Raw genomic sequence first — 15967 nt, 5'->3', positions numbered from 1 at the left:
ACCTAATGGTAGCTACATGTCACGTATTGCACTTTCTTTGCTCGAAGCAATGCTAGGCTAGTCATATCGTTGACTGTGCATGTGACCTACATGTGGCAATGAGAATGAGAAAAGCACATATTAATTTTGCATCAACATGTCACATCCTAGTCAGCTAGTCTGCATTCAGAATTCTCTGGTAATTTGCTCAATGAACGAACACCTGTTACCTGTGCCCTGATTTAATGAAAAGTTTTCTGTCCATGTTCTTACAGTGATTTGGGCGTAGTGAATGTCTGGATGCATGTTATTTAGATGAAAATATGATGAGAATGTATGTTAATCATATTGGGAATAATATGTAATTCACGTGAGTATGCTTGAGTTTGAAATTCCCCTTTCCCTCGTAATTATAAGATTGAAAAAAAAAAAATCATGGCGAGATCCCGCCCGGATAATAGAGAGATCCAGATAAAGAGAGGCCGGATAAGAGAAGTCAGACTGTATAGCATATAAAGAAAAGCAATATTACAGTCACATGAAAGCATTGCCATTTTGTGGTGACACTATGGATCTCCGTTTTGTAACACACAAACATTTGTCAATATGTGCTCTAGCTGTTACCAATTCCTGTCTTTCCTATTGTATTGTAACTGATTTCTTATGCTGAGACTCCATAAGCACAGACTCTAACGGTGCATTTGAGTGCTTAAAAAGTGAACCTAAGCAAACCGTATTGAACTGTGCCAGATGTAGAGTGTTCTAGCGCTCTGTGAAGAAAGCATACCTCAGTGAGTTACTTTTAGTGGGGTCGCAGATTTTGTAGCAACAGGGTCATTCACCTTGGGCCCCATTTCATAAAAAGTTGATATGATAGCAACTCTTGCTGGAATGACAATTGTCATTGTAACAACAAGAATCCAGCTTCCTGATTGGCTGTTGCTATTGGAAGTTGTCATTCCAGCAAGAGTTGCCATCCTAACATCATTTATGAAACAAGGCCCTGGTGTGCTTAAAGCTACTAACGAGAGATGTCTTGAAGAGAATGAACTCTTTGCATTATGATGTATGTGTGTGTATGCACATTCTTCTTATGCGAACTTTTGGTACGTTCTTGGAGCACATCAGGAGATGGTCCACTTTTGGCTCTCTTCGGCTGGGTACGGCACACGTTAGAAGCCTTCGAGCGCTCCTCTGGAGGGGGTACGTTATGGTTCGAGTCACTTTAGGAGAGCACTTGAACACACCCTAAGACGTTTTAAAGATGCAGTAAAGTATACATGGGGACTGTCACCGCTTCCTCCCTCTTTTCTTCTTGTTTTTTGATTTCAGCAAACATCTGGGGCAGAACCACTCATCTTCAGTTGGCTCACTCTCCAGTCCAATGCATTTCCTGTGTGTAAATCAGAAAGATAATTCAGCTTCAAGTGGCTTGATACATTCATAACATAATTAGAAGTATAAAGGTAAAATTATCACCTTAAAAAATAAGGTGAAATTGATATCAAAGCCCAGAAAACTAATACTTTATATGCCATTAATTTGGCAAAGGTTTTTATTTTCGCGGTGCTATTCACGAATGTCTAAACGTGCATAAATATCAACTGTGATCTCAATATGAATGTGACGTGCACGCGTGCATTTCTCTGTTTGTTACTGTACTCCAAGGTGGCAAATTTAACCTTTCGCAAAAAATTAGACTTTGCTAAATATGCGGCGCATACAGTAAATAAATTACTCAATGGCTGGGATGCACGACTACTCATCTAAATCTAGACGGGGGTAAAAAAAGTATCTAAACATGCAGTATGTTCAATGGAGCAAACTATGAGGAACATATATTCCCTGAAGTGCATCATGGACACATTAAACAGCACATAAATGCAAAATGGGAGGAGAAATAAAGAATGACAAGAAGAACATGTGATGTCACAAAGTATTGTAGTCTTCTCATCCAGCGATGGCTGCACCATAACTTCAAAATTCATCACGTTTCAATGGAAACAAAATGCCAAAAGAAAATATACAGAGAACTCGATAAAATTTCGTATTTTAATGAAAAGAGTATACTCCTTCAACTTGTTCCTGACATATGTTAAGGGTGATATTCCCCCCCCCCCCCCCGATGTCTGAAAGAGGTACAAGTCAAGTGCTCTTTCATTATGCTTGAAAAGTAAAATTTTGAGGAATTCTTTGTATTTTCTGTATATTGTTTTCCATACCTGACATCACAAAAGTGTTGCTGTCTTCTCATCCAGCGATGGCTGCATCACAACTTTATAATTCATCACTTTCAAACATATTGTCTGGTTTTCCTGCATATTTGGGTTTCATTACCCTTTTAGGGCAAATGTGCTGCTATGTGGGAGAGTTTGTATTCCCCAGCCCTTCTCAGGGAGGTTACTCACCAGTGATACCAGTCATCACACATATCACAGCCCACCATGGCTAGGATTCCGTCGTCAGGGTTACGGCAGGCCGGACAGTACCAGATCTTCTCACCATGTTCATTCTAGAGAAGATCAGAGCCAAAGTGAGCATTTTAGAGATGCTATGACACTTGACAATTAAAAACAAAAACAAAAACAAAAACAAAAAACAAAACTGTCCAGCATCTATTCTGAATACTAAATCATCCAAAAAATAAACAGGATGACAACATAAAGTATAATGACACTTTTTGCTAACAACCAGTATGCTTAAAAACCAAACACAAGGGCTTTTTACACTTGTAAATTTTTGCTTAGTCCCGTACCAACGTTGGGGCTAAGGGGCGGGAGGGGGGGGCCTTAGCCCCACCGTTGGTACGGGACTATCCTTAGCCCACTTTCTGTTTACACTCTTTTTTGCCAAAGTGGGCTAGCCCCACCGATAATCCCGGACTATCTGGCCCTGCAAAATAGCAGGGTTAGCACCGCAATTGCGGTGCCAAGCAAGTGAGTGTAAACAGAACGAAAAAATAATCCTCGGCTAAGCGACGGAGACGAAGTCCGACCCTCACTGACCAATCAGAAACAAGGTAATCAAGTGCTGCCGGTGCATGCGTGTACGTGTACAGTACACAGCGTAATCATGAATATTCATGTGGTTTGGAAAGTACCGGACTAAGAAATACGAGTGTAAAAAGGTCAATTTTCTCCTTAGCCCCGGACAACAGCTTAGTACGGGACTAATTGGCGAGTGTAAAAAGCTGAAAAAATTGGTACGGGACTAACGATAGTCCTGGGTCAGAGAAAGTACGGGGTTAAAAACACAAGTGTAAAAAGCCCTATACAGAATCAGGTAGAGAGCCACACTAATGCACATGATATCTAGACATGCCATCAAGAGACACTCATGGCTACCTTTTACCAAGAAAACTGAAATTTCAAAGTGCCACCTTCTTTAACATGACTGAAGATTTTGTAACAAACACAAAAGCCTACTGTATGAGCTGTTATTTTTGCATACAGATATTTTCTCAAATGAAGAGGTCACAGACATTTTTGCGAGACATTGTGTTCGCGAATTGACGCGCTGTTGCTATTTTTAGTGCACAATTACCCTAGTGCATGGCGACATTATTGCGTGTGTGTTGAATTTGTGGTCAAAAAGCGATTTGCAAAATTCCCAAAAATTAAACCCTCACAAAAATAACAGCTTATACAGAAGATGTAGGCTCTAAAGTGGATTTCGATGGGCAGTACTTAATTACATACATTTCACTGATACTCACAACCACAGTCCCAGCAGTCTCCATGATAAGTGTACATGGTCCTTCTGGCTGGGCCTTTGAAGCCTTGGCTGAGAGTGCTGCCTTCTCTTTTTCCTTCTCCTTCTCTCGCTCTTTCTCCTTCTCCCTTTCTCTTTCCCTCTCCCGCTCCCTCTCTCTTTCCTTCTCTCTCTCCTTCTCCTTTTCCTTCTCCTTCTCCTTCTGCTTATTTGCCCTGCTCCCCTTGCTGGCGGAAGGAGGCAGAGCCTTGAGGGCAGCCTTCGTCGGAGGTGGAGTTGGAACACTTGTCTGTATTGACAGAATGAAGTAGGGCAAAACTACTGGTTATGATGGACCTCTGCAATATGTGAATGTGGTTGTCTGACACTGCTCCAGAGATACCGAAGTTTATATGCATCATCAGATACACATAATCTACCACTAGAGTCATTTCTTTAAACCCTGTCTTGTTGCTAGGGCAGTTGGCCGCAGCTCTGTGTGCCAGTACACACAACTTGGCAACTTTAACTGATTTGTAGAACCAACTGCCTACCAACTTCACTTTTGACCTATCAAACTTAAGTGAACATTACCAAATTAGTCACTGTGACAATGTAACAATTTATTCTTATACCAGCATTTTGTAGCAGAAAGGGCAAATAAATGTCAATGTGAGAAAAGCAGCCTAGTCTTGGCAAAGTCACCACGAGTATCTGCATGGAGACAAGAATTTAGCACACTTCAGTTGAAAAGCAAACTTTGCCCACGAACTGAAGATTTCGACTTCTGTGGCTGCAACATCGCATTGATACTGTAAATTCGAACAAAGTACAGTGGACTCCCGTTATAACAAAGTCCTCTAGACCGGCAGTTTTCTTTCGTTATATCGACATTTCGTAATACTTGAACAAATAAACAGTAAAAATACATAAATTGGATATTGTTGCTGCCTGAAATTTAACTTTGTTGTAACCAGAATTTCGATATAACCATGTTCATTATAACGGGAGTGCACTGTACCAATAATCGAATAGTTCACATTTCTACACAAAAAAATGAGACAGCTTTTCAGGCATGTAACACGATATATTCTTACCTTTTGCTTAGACTTCTGAGGAGCTGGAGAGCTGGATTTGGGGGTAGCAGCCGACTTGGACGAAGACTTTGATCCAGTGGTGCTGGGTTTGGAGGTAGCAGGCGACGTGGGAGGAGGCTTGGAAGGCGCAAACACTCCAGGCGGCGGCTCCTTCTTGGTGTGCATTGACTCCTTCTTGCCTTTGGGAGTGGTAGGAGGTGGGGATGGGGCATCAAAGTCATACGGTGACACCTCCACCTTCGACGTGGGCTCCTCCTTTGCTTTGCTTGGCTTCTCCTTCTCTCTAGCTTTCTCCTTCCCCTTTTCCTTTGGTTTCTCCTTCTCTTTGTCACTCTCCTTCTCCCGATCTGAATCCTTTTCTTTCTTCTTGGATGCCTTTGGCTTAGCCTCTGCCTTGGGTTTGGGCTCGCTCTTGCGGGAATCGGACTTGGACTTGGGCTCGGCCTTTGACTTGCCCTCTCCCTTTGGCTTGGCCACAGTCTTTTGAGATGCGGGAGACTTGGATGACTTGGAGGAGTCCTTACTCTTCTTGGTTGGCACAGCAATGGAGATTTTGGGAACAGTGGGTGGTGGTGGTGGTGAGGCAGGTGGCTTCTTTATGACACTAGTAGCATAGAAAGGGGTAAAATCAAATACAAACAATCTTAACTTATCTCTTTGCAAATGTTGCTCTGCCTCTCCATTCATAGTAATATTTGTAAAACTTGGCCAGCATTTACTGTCCTCAAATACTGATGGTCTACATGGTTTCAGTAATTCAATACAGGAGATGACAATAACTCACAATTCATGCTGACTCTGATCTTCACGTAATACAATATACTGTAAAAGCAAGATATTTTCGCGGCATGAAATTTTCGTGAATTGTCACTGGCATTCAACACATAGAGTGTAGACAAGAACTTTCACATGCACTTTAATTTTGCGAATCTTTGCTATCACATTATTTGCTGAATTAAAATGCATGCAATTATTCCTCGTTTTACGGGATCTGGCAAACGACTATGCTTGCAAGGCATGCAAAGTAGAACCCATCTTTGCTACACCTTCATTGAACATATGTATGACTCTACAGTTTCTTAACATTTGAACCCATAATTGCAACCAAAAAAAGAAAGAAAGAAAGCTGTAAATGAAAACTGTCCTGAAAGTATGTGCTGCCATAGTCCCTCAGTCTTTTGAAACCATTTTCCTCATTCTTGTAATCTGACACATTTCTTTTCCACCTGGGTTTAGTAGGTTGAGATGAAGTTCACGGAATATGTATAATCCTCTTCTAAGTGGGGCACACTTCATCTATATGATTGCCCCCAATTTTCCTTCATTTCTGCAGATATTGGTCTGTACGCTATACTGTCTAACCTTCAGTAAACTTCATTTTTGTTTTCTTTGTCCAAGTGCCTCTAACTGTGTTCAATCATTGTACAACTGAGTGTGACAGCTTGAGCAAAACTAAGCTTGAAAAGATCATTTCTTCTACTAAATATGAAACCAACAAAACAGAATTGAGCCATTCTCTCACAGAAAATTGAAGAACCACATGAGTTTCCTATTAGCTTGAAAGCCATTTGCATTCCCTTTCTTTGAATGTCTGCCCTTGTTGAACAAAACCTACCTGCTGTAAAGCCCTGAAAATTATCACATCTTGATACTCACATTTGTGGAGAATCTCCCCCAGCTGGTGCAGACCCCAACTTGAATGTAATCTTTGGGACCGTTGGTGTTGAAACAGTCTTTTCCACGCTCTGCACACAGATCAAACAAAATGTAGAAGCAGTGTAAAAGAAGCCTGCATAATTTCACGAACTATGCTTTCAACTTTTGACAGGAGGAAGAATGTCAACTGTAATGTAAGCAACACAACATTGCAATCATATTCAGACAGTCTTTACAGTAGAATCCTGTAAATATTCTTATCAATAATTTGTCAAATTGTCCGTACATTCCATTCTGACCACCTGATAATTCAAATTGCAATTCTCACAAGATTGCACAACCAATTATACAACCAATTATTATGGCCAATTGATAAAGAAAATTGAGAGTCAACTGTGGTAACCTAAAGTATCACATACACTGTAATATACATTGACAGTGGTTACTTTGTGCAAATTTGGCATGTTTACTGACAATACCAAACTGAACAATGGGCGGAAATATTGCCCCCAAGACACAATACAATGTAAATCATCCCCAAGGATTTGCTTCTCAAAAAGGATAAGTATTCATTTTCATTAAACTGCGATGGTTCCTTCTTACAAACTTAACCTTTCATGAATTTATGACACAAGTCCTAATTCACAAAATGTTATGCTTGTGAAATACACAGCTTATGGGGGAATATTTTCTCACAACTCACCTTTTTCTCTGAGCTTTCGCTCTTCCCCTCCTTTTTCACTGTGCTTTTCTTCTTGTCTTTACCACTGTGTTTCTTCTCCTTGTCAGAAGACTCCATCTCACTCGAGCTGGTCTTGATCTTTTTGATCTTCAGCTTTCCCTTATCCTTGCTCACCACCTTCTTCGGCTTGTCTGGCTTCTTCCCCTTCTCCTTCTCCGGCTTCTTCCCCTCCGGGGCCGGCCTGGCGATCTTGAACTGGAGCTTGGAGCCCGAGCTCTTGATGAGGCTCAGCTTGCCGATGGGTTTCCGCTTCTCCGGACTCGAGTCGTCTTCTGGCTTTGTGGCGCTGGGGCCCACTCCCTGCTTGGTGGCTTTGGACTTGTTCTTGTAGTCAATGCTCTTCTTCTTCAGCTTCTTCACCTTCAGTTGCTTCTGTATGTCCTTCTCGCTGATCTTCTTGTATTTTTTCTTGATCACCTTCAGCTCCCCTTCACTGGAACCCTTCTGGCTCGTTTTTATGACCAGCTTGGGTGTCTTTCTGACGCCGCTTTCAGAGTCTTTCCTCTTCACAATTTTGGGAGTTGAATGCTTCTTGTCCACGGATCCCACTGTGTCGTAATAGCTCGGGATATCTTCCTTGCTCTTTTTGGTCTTCAATTTTTGCTTTATCTTTGCTTTGTCTTTACTGATTGATTTGCGTTTTTCTTTGTCAGTCTTCTTCACCTTGGCAGGCTTTTCTCTGGATGGTGACGGCTGATTGTGTTCTTCCCGAGACCTTGATAGCACTGCATCGATGGAAGCATTGATGCTCTCAGAAGTGGCTGTTTGCAGCTTGGATGGCTCGTCCTGTATGAGGAATGCAGAGGGTTCCTTGTAGGGTCCTGTCAGTGTGGGCGATGACTGCGGATCCTTGGAGGGCTTGCTGTCAAACTCGTCTTCTTCAAAGTCGTAGATGGACTTCTCCTGTTTTACAGCCGACTCCTGCTGCTTCTCTGCCTGCTTCTTGCTCAAGGAACTTGACAAAGCCTTGGGGCTCTTTGGAGGCGGAGGGAAGGAGAACTCTCCCGGTTTGTCTCCAGCTGATGGTGTGCCAGCAGATTTGGGCCTGATCACAGGGTACTTTGAAGGTCCTGTTGGAGAAAACATCATGTGTTTGGGGGACTTTGTCTGTGCTTTTTGTTTGGGTGTCACCGGCATTTTGGATTTGGGGGATTTGTTGTCTGGAGCTGGTGTCCGAAGGCCACCCTTGGGGGACTTTGGTTGCAGTCTGTCTACTATGGTCTCTTCAGACTTGATCAGGAGTTTTTCTGTGATGGCCTTTGAAGCCTTGCTGGCCGAAATGTCTGAGCCGGGTAAGGTCAGCTTCTGAAGGCGCTGAGGTGGAGTGGTTGCAATGGGTAGCTTGCCTTCCCTTTTGGGGGTCAGCTCCCCTCTGAAGTTGATGGAGACTGCTGTCAGTTCCTGCGGGGTGCCATCACCATCCAGGCGGAGTCTCTTCATGGCCTGGTCGCTGAATAGTGGGCCGGATGCATCCCTCTTCTCCCCCCTGGGTGAGTTGTGGCTGGCTCCTGTTGAGGAAGAAAGCTTGGACTCGGGGCTGTCTGTGTCCATGGCTGCACCTGAGGCTGACAGAACACTGTCTCGATGGTGACCAATTGGCTCCCCAAAGTCTGTCATAGAAGTGGACACAATGACTTCTTATGAGGGAGATGAACATAATATTCTTATTTCCCATAATTCCATTAAAACACTACACCTCAAGAGTCAAAATTTGCACACATAATGTATAAGAAATCATAATTCAACAAGCAGTTGACCTTTAATTTCAGAAACTTTGCTGGAGCACTGTATTTCTGTGAATGTGTGATAGAGACCCTAAGTGCTTTTAATTCTTTATAGATGTACGAAGCTGCTAAATGAAGACGGAACTTGGAGAGTGAATTTGCCATCTGAAGAATAAACATATAAATGTTCCTTTCCCTCTCAATTCCTTCTAGGATATACATTCAAGAAACAGAAGACAATACAAAAGATTACTAGGTGAAATGTCCTGCCTAGATGTTAAAATGGGGAAGAGATTTCAAAAAGGCTAAAGAACAAGAGACCCGGGAGTCACGCGCTCACCTGAGTATCGCATGTTCACCTTCCATGCATTCTTGCAGACTCTCACCTGAGAACACTGGAAACTTATGGTGGGGGTAGCTTTGAGAGTGGGGGCATTTGGGTTCAATTACATATTCCATCACACTGGTAAAATACCTACCAAGTACACTGTACTTTATAGAATGTTGGATTATGCAGCTTTGGGAAAAAGACTTAAAGCCCTATCACTTTTGATTAGAACTAGAGAAAAATATTATTGAATATTAATTAATCTAGGAGGTTTGGACCCCCTGGGGCCCCCAAGGAAAGCATGGTGCCCATTCAAACACTTTGAAATCTTATCCCCATGGGAATGCTACTTGCCAAGTTTGGTGAAAATCCATTATGTTGTTTCAGCAAGAAGATGAAAATTTAGGCCCGCATTTGGACACCCTCCCCCCCATCCCATCCCACTTCCTTGGGTCCCAAGGGGGGAGGGCACCCCCAATTTTCCCATGAACAAACTTGAAACAATAGTCATCAATACACTGACTCATTGTGTCAACTTAGCTCAATCACTTCTGGTTCCAGAGAAAATCTGTAAAGATTCCTTACAGGAGGGGGGGGGGGGGGGGGGGATGGGACCCCTGGGGCCCCAAGGTGGGGCGTGGTGCCCATTCGATGGAATTGAGATTCTATCCCCCTAGGGATGCTACCTGCCAAGTTTGGTGAAAATCTGTGATAGGGTTTTCAAGAAAAATATTAAAATTTACAATTTCGGTCCAAATTTAGGCTCCCTGGGACCCCCCAGGTGGGGCATGGTGCCCATTTGATGGCAATGAGATTCTTTCCCCCTAGGGATGCTAACTGCCAACTTTGGTGAAAATTCATAATGGCATTTTCAAGAAAAAGATGAAAATGTACAATTTGGGCCCCATTAGGACCCCTCCCCATCCCCCTCCCCTGGGTCCCAAGGGGGGCACCCCTGATTCCACCGTGAACAAACGTGAAACTACAGTCATCAATGTACTAATTCATAATATTAACTTAGCTCTATCACTTCTGGTTCTAGAGAAGAAGATTTTTTAAGATTCCTTAATTTTGGGGGGTTTGGGCCCCTCTGGGGCCCCCCAGGTGGGGCATGGTGCCCACTTGAACAAATTGAGATCCTATCCCCCTAGGGATGCTACCTGCCAAGTTTGGTGAAAATCGGTCAAGGGGTTCTCAAGAAGAAGACGAAAATGTAAAAAGTTTATGCACGACGGACGACGCACGACAGACGACGGACGCCGGACGCCGGACGAAGAGCGATAGCTCACTTGGGCCTTCGGCTCAGGTGAGCTAAAAAACAACAACTATGGTCCTGTTTAAATAAAAACAAAAAATTGAGGAAGTTGCCCAGACTACTCTATGTTATGAATGGAATTCATTCTAACCTCTTACGATATCTTAATGCATTAATGCCTGAAGACATCCATTATTGCCAGAATGATTTTCAGAGATCACTCTTTTAGATGTACAACTACCACGGTATATTGGATGTAACGTAACAAATGTACTCTGATGAAGAAGATTTATCAACTAGTTTTTTGTTTGTTTGCTTTTTGCCTATTGATGATGCAATCATTTTGCTTTTGTTTTGTTTTGTTTTATTTTGTTGTTTTTTTTTCTCATTGGAAGTGGATACTAAAAGTACTATCAATTATCAATTGGATTATACATTACTGTTTTCAACTTCTGAGAAAGGTTCAGGAAAATAAAACGACAATTTATATGCCACAGCTGATTGCAAGTAGGCACTTAAAATGATGTATACCCTCCAAAAATCTGACAGGGGAGAAAAGTATGTATTAGAACAACATGTGTCAAATTCATCTAAAACTCCCCACCTGATTAACAATATGAGGGTGTGTACTGAATATTCCTCTATCTTTCAAAAGCTGAGGATTTCTTCCCACTTGCATTTGAAACATGTATGTGATTAAATATGGAACAAATGCTTTGTGACAAAAGAATTTATGTTTCTACTTACAGTGTACATATCTAAAAATGTCAAAATAAATCATAATACAACTACATTGCCATGTTTACAGATTACAGACCACAGCATCAACAGTCTAAATGCAAAATATGTGTGTTTCCAACAATTTTTCAACCTACTCTGTATTCAAAACTGGACCTGAAAATACTCTGGCTGATATCTGTAGAAAATGTTCTTTTTAAATTGCAAGATCAGCAAGTCCTCAACTGGTCTCATGACCCACTGGATTAGAAAACTGTTGCATTAATTTTCTTCTTAATGAACAGCAAACCTCTTGGGAATTCAAGGCCCTACTGTGTTTTGCTATGATGGCTTGTACATGTTGAAGGGAAGTAAATGGAATCCAAGTTAGACTGACTTACCATCAGACCCAATGATTGGTGGCAAGTAGGAGGGTATGTACTGCAACCTCTCCCGGTCATCCCTGCTCCCAGGTTTCGGATGCTGAAGGTCATTGTCCCTGGCCAGGGGGAACTTGGGGATGTCATGCTTGAACGGGATGGGGTCCACATCCCTGACATAGTTCTCCAGCTCATAGAGGCTGACATTCATCTGTCTGAAGGCCAGACCAAGGTCATCCATGTTGGGCTCAGTCCTCCCATCTGTGCAAATTAAAATATTTTTAGGAGTGAAGGAAGAAGAAAGAGGTTTACACTTTAACTTGTACATATATGTTACCTACAACCTTTGTACATCTCAATGATTTTTTTTTCTTAATTCTTTTTTTTTAATAATTTGTCATATGCATGTATAATTTGCTTGTTTATAATACTTCATTACTTTATTTTTGTTAAGTTCCACTAATCTTTTCATGCTTCTTGGTCTACTTGCTTGAACAACTTTGATCCAGTCTTTTAGAGATTCTTGCTTTCTTGTTCAATCATCTCAATGGTTCTCAAAAGCATGGCCCATGTATCATATACAACATGTACCTATAGTATTAGAACACAATTGCAAAAGTCTCATGATACATGACCAATCATATCTGGTGTTTTTTTTATTCATTTTTTTCCCCTTGAAAAGAACAGTCTGAAGTAGACTTATTCTCATAGTATGGTTCTGAGCACAGATTAATTTGATTCAAATGTTCAATTTACACATGATTACACATAAACGAACCTTTTATTCGTGCAAAATATACCATCAGAATAAAAATCATACATGGCCAAAATATGCTGAAGCGAACTCAAATCACCTCAAAATTTGAAAAACAACCAAAGTAAATAAACAAAAACAACAAACAACAACAAAACAAAACAAAAGCAAACATCATTCAGTGGAAAGCTTACATTGCTCAGCATACTGATGAGAGACCGTGGCAAGCTGCTGGATGTAGCGCTGCAGGATGTCAGTCAGGAGCTCACACGGGGTGGACTGTATGGCGTGCCAGCCGAGCTCCTGGCAAATCTGAGCCATGGAGATACGCAGCAGGCTGCTGCAGAATCCCTCCATGATGAGTTATATACTCTCAGTCAATGACTTCTCTCCAAGTACGTTGCCATAAGTAAACTTGTCATGGTCAATTTCAAACTCGGCGATCTTCCACAAATTTATCTGATTTGTGGATCCATGCTGCTACATCATGAATGGTCTTAGTGAATGGTCTTAGCGAAAGAGTTCTTGATTGCATATTCTTCATTGGCCCATGTTTTTGTTTGTAACATGAAAACATAGGACAAGATGATTCCACCTATTGGAATACGCTGAGCAAAGGAAATGACCTATTCTTTATGGCATTCCATCCATTCATGAACTTATGGTGATAGTCTTGTCTTCAAGCTGTTCTTTGTCCCTGATTGTCATGCAGCAGAATGTCAAGGCACATGATGCTAATGGCAGCGGTGTCCAGAAGGCAAATGTCTTACCCTGAAAGAACAAACAAACAGTATCATTGACTTATCAAATATATGCATATAAATGGTGTGAACGGCGTACATTTTGGCTGGTGGGTATTGATTCTTGAAATTAGCGTTTCTTGCATGATTTTTTTTTTTTTTTTTTTAAATTGCAAATGATAAACAAAGTGTTTTAGTAGCAGCCATGAAAAAAATCATGGGCATACATACTGAGGTGTGACTCTAATCAACAACCTCCTGATTGCTAGACAGATAGCTTCTCAACTTGACTACTGGGGTCCCATGCAGCAGGTATTGCATATTTCCATTAAAATTTTTCTTGCGCCAAGTTGTTTTTTGTTGAAACTGAATGGCAAACTGCACTTCATCAATGGAAGTAAACACTTTATTATTCAATGTTTTAGTAGTAACTATCCTGATAAAAATCCAGGGTACGCAATGCTCAGGTTGGATAATACGTACATACTATAAAAATATAAAATATAGTTAAATATGATTATGACGGTAAATATTTGGGGAATATTGTTTCCTTGACAATCTAGATCAATATTTGAGTAATTACAACTGATTTTACTTCAATAATTATGCAAAATACCCATAAACATGGTTCTCCACACACTAAACGAATGCGGGACAAAGTGTCCCATACGTAACATATCATGTCTGTTTTTAATTAGAACCTGTAATAAGAGCTTTTTGCCTCATGACATGAAACTTACATGTACCTCTGATAATCTTGAGTTCTGTGACTTTAAACACACTGAGTTACAAGTTGTGAAATAATATACTTTCAGAGAGTTTTCAGGTTAAAAAAAAAATGTTCGAAAAAACAATTTTTCTTCCCTGTCCCATATGTAACGGCACATTATTTTCTCTTCCAAATATGATTGTCAAGGTCATTATTCTCCATTTTTACAAGATTAATTTTCTCCTAGATATCAATCACCATGATGAAGTTCAATATCATAATCAAAGGCCATTTACACTATTTTTCAGGCCAAAAGTGTCTGAAATGTCCAATACGTGACATGTGCGTTATCTTGGACTTGTCCGTAAGCACCAAGTTTTTCTTGCCAAGACTGGATAGCGCGATCTGCCCCTTGTCTGATACTTGTACATGCAGTTTTTTCTCCTGTATCTGTTCTGTAACTTGTCATTTTCCACGCATTTTCATCTGCTACAGTAGGCCTCATGTAGAGTCTGTTGCTGCAAGAGATGGAACGAATGAAATTGCTATGTACCAACACATCAAACACGTAAGTACGATTATCTGTAGCCCGACCAGACGCTGTTACGCTATGCGAAAACAGCGTCTGACGAGCGCGGCATGCAGCCTCAAAGTGAGGAACCTCAACACAACTACAAAACTTAGGAAAATGTATGGTATACTTTTCTCCTTTAAACAGAATACTTTACTCACGTTAAATGCATGTTTCTATTACAGAAGAATAGTTCGCCACACTGGGTCCATGGAGACCACTTGCGATAAGTCCGTGGAACAAATAAAATGACACTTTCTGGCGCAATTCCATGGTACGTCGACGTACCATGTACAGCGACTGTGCTGTGTTCAAACATAGGCCTGGCGTGAAAGATTGTGTACCGTGTGGACATGCTGGATATGATGATCAATTTCGGTAAGTTTCATTGCGTACATTTGAATACTGATAGCATCAGATGTAGAGTAAATATTGAAGAGTATACTCGATGAGTTTGAGGTGACAAAAATGATGTTAAGTATCAAAATTCAAAGCTATCGTGATACGATTACGTCGCTCTCCTAGTGGTTGGTGGTCGCGCGCGTACAGCCCTGTCGCGACGTACCATGTACAGCGACTGGGCTGTGTATAGTTAGATTATCTGATGTTCCAAGTACGTCTCATAACATGCGTCACCTTTGCGCTTTTCGTCCCTTGGGCATGAGGTTCATTTTGTTCTCATGCGTTGGAGCACGTTTTATAATTGTCCTGTTGCAGTGTTGCACCGCCCCAGCCCAGGTGTTTTGTTTGTTCATTCTGTTCAGGCCCCTAGACTAGAGTTATTAACATTAACTAGAATCTGGACCTTTCATGGTCCTCTGAAACTTAAACTTTACACTTTTTGTCCACTGCTGGAATGACGATTTGAACAACAGATGAGTAAATTATCACCTGTTTCTATAACGGTGGCAGCAAAGTGTGACAGGGGCAGCCATAACAGAGTTAGTTGAACCCTTGCCTTGGTGGTGACGTGGCTTGATCGTAACACTAACTAAATAGTACAGTACTAGTACTACTGTAAAAGTGGTATTTTCGCGCGACTAATTTTTCACATTGGCCGGGTAAGAAGAGTTTCGCGTGTCTTTAATTCCGCAGAATAAGACATCACGCACAGGAATATATGGTATTGGTAGCGCTACATATGGCAAGCAAAAATATTCATGTGCTATTATTTTCGCGCTTGTTTCTGGTTGCGCGAAAATTTCAACACCGCGAAAATTTCCACTCTTACAGTAGTTCTATAGAATTTCTCTTCACACTGCAAGCTGGTCTGCCTGCCCTCTGCCTGCTGAACTGGAGTGGAAGCTGGATGGAGCAAACGCCCAGCGCGCAGGGAAGGAGCGAGGAGCACTTCGGCCTCGCGTAGTGCTACCCTTACCATGTAAGCGCCAAGCAATACACAACAGTTGCACTCCACACCACACAGTCCAATTACTTGATATGGAAAAGGTCATAAGCTACAGCTTGAACAGCTTTCATATTGAGAAAGACACAGTAGACAAATTTCGAATAGTTTCGAACACTTACATCGTGGCCATCTACGTCTAGTTTGCGATGTTTTGTTGGTACTTTGGGCCATCCAAGCAGTGGCAGAATAGATTACAATAATCTTACGTGGCATCGTA

General features: G+C 41.5%; 1 protein-coding gene across 1 annotated transcript; it reads right to left on the bottom strand.

The window, feature by feature from the left end:
• Positions 1–1189: 1189 nt before the first annotated feature.
• LOC140240246 (uncharacterized) lies at positions 1190–15915 on the bottom strand. The gene is made up of 9 exons (XM_072320038.1): positions 15870–15915; positions 12517–13093; positions 11590–11829; positions 7126–8774; positions 6423–6511; positions 4767–5370; positions 3695–3979; positions 2388–2491; positions 1190–1372 (listed from the first exon to the last, which is right to left on the bottom strand). Exons 2-9 carry the CDS (start codon positions 12677–12679, stop codon positions 1270–1272), a joined length of 3237 nt encoding a protein of 1078 aa, XP_072176139.1. The 5' UTR covers positions 12680–13093; positions 15870–15915; the 3' UTR covers positions 1190–1269.
• Positions 15916–15967: the final 52 nt, after the last annotated feature.

This window comes from Diadema setosum, chromosome 2, assembly GCF_964275005.1.
Source record: "Diadema setosum chromosome 2, eeDiaSeto1, whole genome shotgun sequence".
Taxonomy (NCBI): domain Eukaryota; kingdom Metazoa; phylum Echinodermata; class Echinoidea; order Diadematoida; family Diadematidae; genus Diadema; species Diadema setosum.
Note: the sequence above shows the minus strand (reverse complement) of the source record. Positions and strands in the feature narration are given on the sequence as shown.

Coding starts and splice junctions, on each gene's coding strand:
- LOC140240246 (XM_072320038.1), bottom strand. CDS start 12,679: ATGGAGGGATTCTGCAGCAGCCTGCTGCGTATCTCCATGGCTCAGATT. Junction 8,775..11,589: donor ACCAATCATTGGGTCTGATG/GTAAGTCAGTCT, acceptor CTTCTATGACAG/ACTTTGGGGAGCCAATTGGT. Junction 2,492..3,694: donor AGACTGCTGGGACTGTGGTT/GTGAGTATCAGT, acceptor GATCTTCTCTAG/AATGAACATGGTGAGAAGAT.